At 56.4% G+C, this 4,083-nt stretch overlaps 1 protein-coding gene across 1 annotated transcript; it reads right to left on the bottom strand.

The window, feature by feature from the left end:
* Positions 1–357: 357 nt before the first annotated feature.
* GDF7 (growth differentiation factor 7) lies at positions 358–4,083 on the bottom strand (the record flags this gene model as incomplete). Its single annotated transcript, XM_080615363.1, has 2 exons — positions 358–1,280; positions 3,756–4,083. The coding sequence occupies 2 exons, from the start codon at positions 4,081–4,083 to the stop codon at positions 358–360; spliced, it is 1,251 nt and encodes a 416-aa protein (XP_080471489.1).

Genomic DNA, 4,083 nt, shown 5'->3' with positions numbered 1-4,083 from the left:
GGCAGGGAGCCCTGTCTCCCACCACAGTGTATCAGCTCTGGCTGAGCCCCGGGAAACGCAGCAGGGGTGGTGGGAGTCACACTGTCTTTGGGAGGGCCCGGGGCAGACCAAGATACAGCCTCACTGTCTAGGGGAAGGCATCTCCCATATCTTCCAGGTTCACGGCCAGGACAGCCCCACGAAAGCAAGGGACACCTGCTCTGAGCTTGGCTTTTGGAAAGGCACACACCAAAGTGTGCATGTGTGTATATATCTATTTTATATATATATATTTGCACTTATATATATAAAAAGGGGTAAGGCTGCTGGGCTGCTCTGGGCTGGGCAGGGAGGGGAGGGGGAGAGCTGCAGAAATTGCTACCTGCAGCCACATGTCTCCACGACCATGTCCTCGTACTGTTTGTAAACCACATTGTTCCCAGAGTCTATGTAAAGGATGCTGATGGGGCTGAGCTTGGAGGGCACGCAGCAGCTGGGGGGGGTGGACTCCGGGTCCATGGAGTTCATCAGGGTCTGGATGATGGCATGGTTGGTGGGCTCCAGGTGGGAGCGCAGGGGGAAGTCGCAGACCCCCTCGCAGTGATATGCCTCGTAATCCAGGGGGGCAATTATCCAGTCGTCCCAGCCCAGTTCCTTGAAGTTCACATGCAGGGGCTTCCTGCTGCAGCGGGTCTTCGCCTTCTTCCCGTGGCCTCTGCCCCCAGTCCGGGCGGCGATGGTAGTCCGTCTCTTTCTCCTCTTGGGAAACGCCTCCTGGCCGGGATCGGGGGGCTCCATGAAGAGGGGGCTGCTCAGGGCCTTAATCTTATCCCGGATCTCCTTGAAGAGGTTCTCCTTCCTCTGGGTGTGGGAGAAGGCCACGAGCAGGGCTCTCTCGTGAGGCTGCGGCCGGGGCTTGCTGAACCCCAGCTGTCGGAGGGGCAGGAGCCGCCCCGACTGATCCGAGACGATCCTCAGCAGGAAGCACAGCAGCTTGCCCGAGAGAGACCTCTCCCTCCAATCCCGCAGGGCTTTCCAGACATCAAACACCTCCCATTTGGAGAAGCCCGCGTCCACAATGTCTGCAGCCCTGGAGTCCAGCAGCCGGGGCTCCTCACCGTCTTGGCTTGGGCAGGTGGAGAGGAGGAGGTGGTGGAACGTGCCTTCGGGGGACAGGGCCAAGCTCCGATTTTCAGGGAGGGCGCGCAGGATTCGAAGCTCCGCACCCGTCATCTCCTCTGTGTCGGGCAAGCTGGAGATGTCGAAGAGGTATCGCTGCTCGAGGGCTGCTAGGGAGGCATCTGCATGAGATAAACCAAAAATAAAACAAAAAAAGAGGAAAAAGCTATAAAAATCCAGCGAGCTGAAGACAAGCTTTCTTTACAGAGGCACAAAGGACACGGAGCTCAGGGGAGAGATCACTGCCTTGCATCAAGGCTCACGGAGCATCCTAGCAGGGACAAAACCTGCATCCTGGAAGAAGGCACCAAAAAAAAAAAAAAAAAAACAACAAAAAAAAAAAACCACAAAAAAAAAAACCGGGCAGGAAAAGGCAGAGAGAGAGAGAGGAATCAATTCAAACAAGTGGCTGAGGAGACTTCTCTCTGTCCTCCCGGGTGTTCCAGTGCCCCTAGCTGCATCACTATCCTGTTTTGACACTGAAGCCCCAGCAGAACACGCACGGCACAGCTGCACCTCCAAACAGCAGGTTGTCACTGATTTCTCCTGCCCTTAGTGTCACAGCCCCAGCCATGCCAAGTGAAATGCTGTGAACATCTTTCCTTCGCCAGGCACATGTCGGGGACTCAGGCGTTGTGCCTCAGCGTGTATGGCAGAGGCGCTCACAGAAGCTGAAAGTGAGCCCAGTTTTAATTCGTCACTGTTTCTGGTGGATCCAAAGCCCAAACGCAGACTTGTGCAGTTTCTGGTACTGATTTAATATGCTCAATGTGAATTTAAAAAAAGAAAAAAAAAAAAAACCAAAAACAAAACAACAAAATCAAAACAAACAACAACAACAACAAAAAAAAAAATAACAACCAACCAACAAAAAACCAAAGAAAAAACCAAAACTAAAGGAGGTGGAGTTGGGGGAAGAGATGAATGAGTTCTGGAAGGGTTGGTTTTTATTTTCTCCCTCTCCAACTAGAAACCTGATCTGCAAACATCGCTGCTGTGCTGTGCCCGAGCCCCCCGACCCGCTCCCGGCAGAGCCCTGGGCTACAGTCTGCATCGCGCTTCGGGTGGGAAAGCGTTTCCTCCCCATCATTTGCTGTTATCATGATCATCATTATTATTACCTTTTTTATATTAATATTTTTATTACTATTTTAGAAGCATATGTAAAATTCCCGTGAGGAGCAGATCAGGAGATCCCTTTGAAGAAGTCCATCTGGTTTCATTTTGCCCTGAAACTTCCCAGGACCTGCGCGCAGTTTGCCCCCGGCTCTCCCAAGGCGGGCACTGCCCTGCCGCCCATCGCAGCATCCTCCCCCCGTCCCGCCTCGATTCCCCGCCGTTTCCCCACCAGCTTTCAGCCAAACCCTTCCGGCCAAGACTGCCGGCAGGATACGGCCCTCCTGGGTTTGGGGATGGGGCTTGGGGGTCTGCAGGCGGCTCCGCACCAACAGCCGCCGCTCTCCCACCACGGGGCAGGCGGCGACAGGCACGGGGGGAGGCTGGAGCTGCTTTTCCGTTTGTCTTTTTATTTTATTCGATCGGGATTATATTTTTTCCCCAGCCGAGCCACCTTCTCAATGTGTATATATATATTACATATATATAAAATATATTGTTAAGTCCGTAAATGTGTTTATTTGATTATTATCACCAGATCCGCGGGTATGAAGGAGACACAAGAGGTGGGAGAGGGAGAAGGGGACGGCGATGCCGAGCCGAGTTCACGGCGGGTCGGCAGGAGCTGCTCCGGAGCGCAGCGGCACCCGGGGCTGAGCCGCTTCCTTCGAGTTGCCTCACGGAGCTTTTCGGGCTTCTGTCTCCCAAGTGGTGGAGGTCCCGAGAACTGCCCACACCCTCAGCCCCGAGCATCATTCTCTACCCCGACCTGCGTGTGCAGCCCCATCGCCATCCCCGACCCCAGGCTCATGCACAGTCCCCTAGTTTTTATTTCCACCGGGAACTCTTTCCCAGCTCCAGGCACTATTCCCATAGTGACCCCAATCCCATGCTACACACAGCCTCATCCCCATCCCTGTACTCGTCCCCATTTCCAAGCTCGAACTCATGAACAGCTCCATTCCCGTCTAACAAGTGATGCACAACCCCTACCCCGTTAAGCTCCAGCTCATCTCCGTCCTATGCCACCACCCCGTGCTCAAACTAATGCACAACCCCACCTCCCAGCCAGCCACATCCACATGCACAACCACGCACAACCCACCCCAGGCACGACCCCGTTCTCAGATCAACGTGTAAAGTCCGTCTCCGTGTGCAACCACGTCCTCAAATACATACTCAAAGTAACACACAACCTGGTCTGCACACCCAAGCCCATGCAGAAGCCCCATCCCCACACCCGTGCATAATCCACAGCTCCATCCTCAAGTCAACACACAACTTTCTTTCCATCCCAAATCCGTTCTCAAGCCCATCTCCAAGCCCCATCCTCATTCCCAAGCCCATTCCTAAACCCCATCATCATCAGACCAACCCTCGTCCTCCCTCACGTCCGACGGCGGGGTCCCGGAGGGCCAGCCCCGTTCCAGCTGCTCCGCCGCGCTCTGCGCTGTGCGGAGGGTTGCGCGTCCCGCACTCACCGCTGCGAGCCTGCTCCGCAAAGCCCGTCACTGTGTCGGCGCGGCGGCCGGGGACGTGGCGGGCGGCCAGACGCTGGTAGAGGGCCACCATGTAGTGGTGCGGCACCACGGTGCCGTTGCGGAGAGCCCCGTCCCTCCGCGGCGGGGAGGAGAAGGGGGAGGCGGCGGTGGAGGAGGAGGAGGAGGAGGCGGAGGAAGGCGCGGCTGCCGAGGGTCGCTGGGGAGCGGTCGCCGACGGTCCGCGCACAGCGGCGGCCTCCAGCCCGCGGCGGAGGCGGCAGGCGCCCACCAGGCAGAAGCAGAGGACGGCGGCAGCGCTGAGGCGCAT

Source organism: Psittacula echo (genome assembly GCF_963264785.1).
Source record: "Psittacula echo genome assembly, chromosome: 4".
Lineage (NCBI taxonomy): Eukaryota > Metazoa > Chordata > Aves > Psittaciformes > Psittacidae > Psittacula > Psittacula echo.
This window is presented reverse-complemented; position numbering and strand designations above follow the sequence as displayed.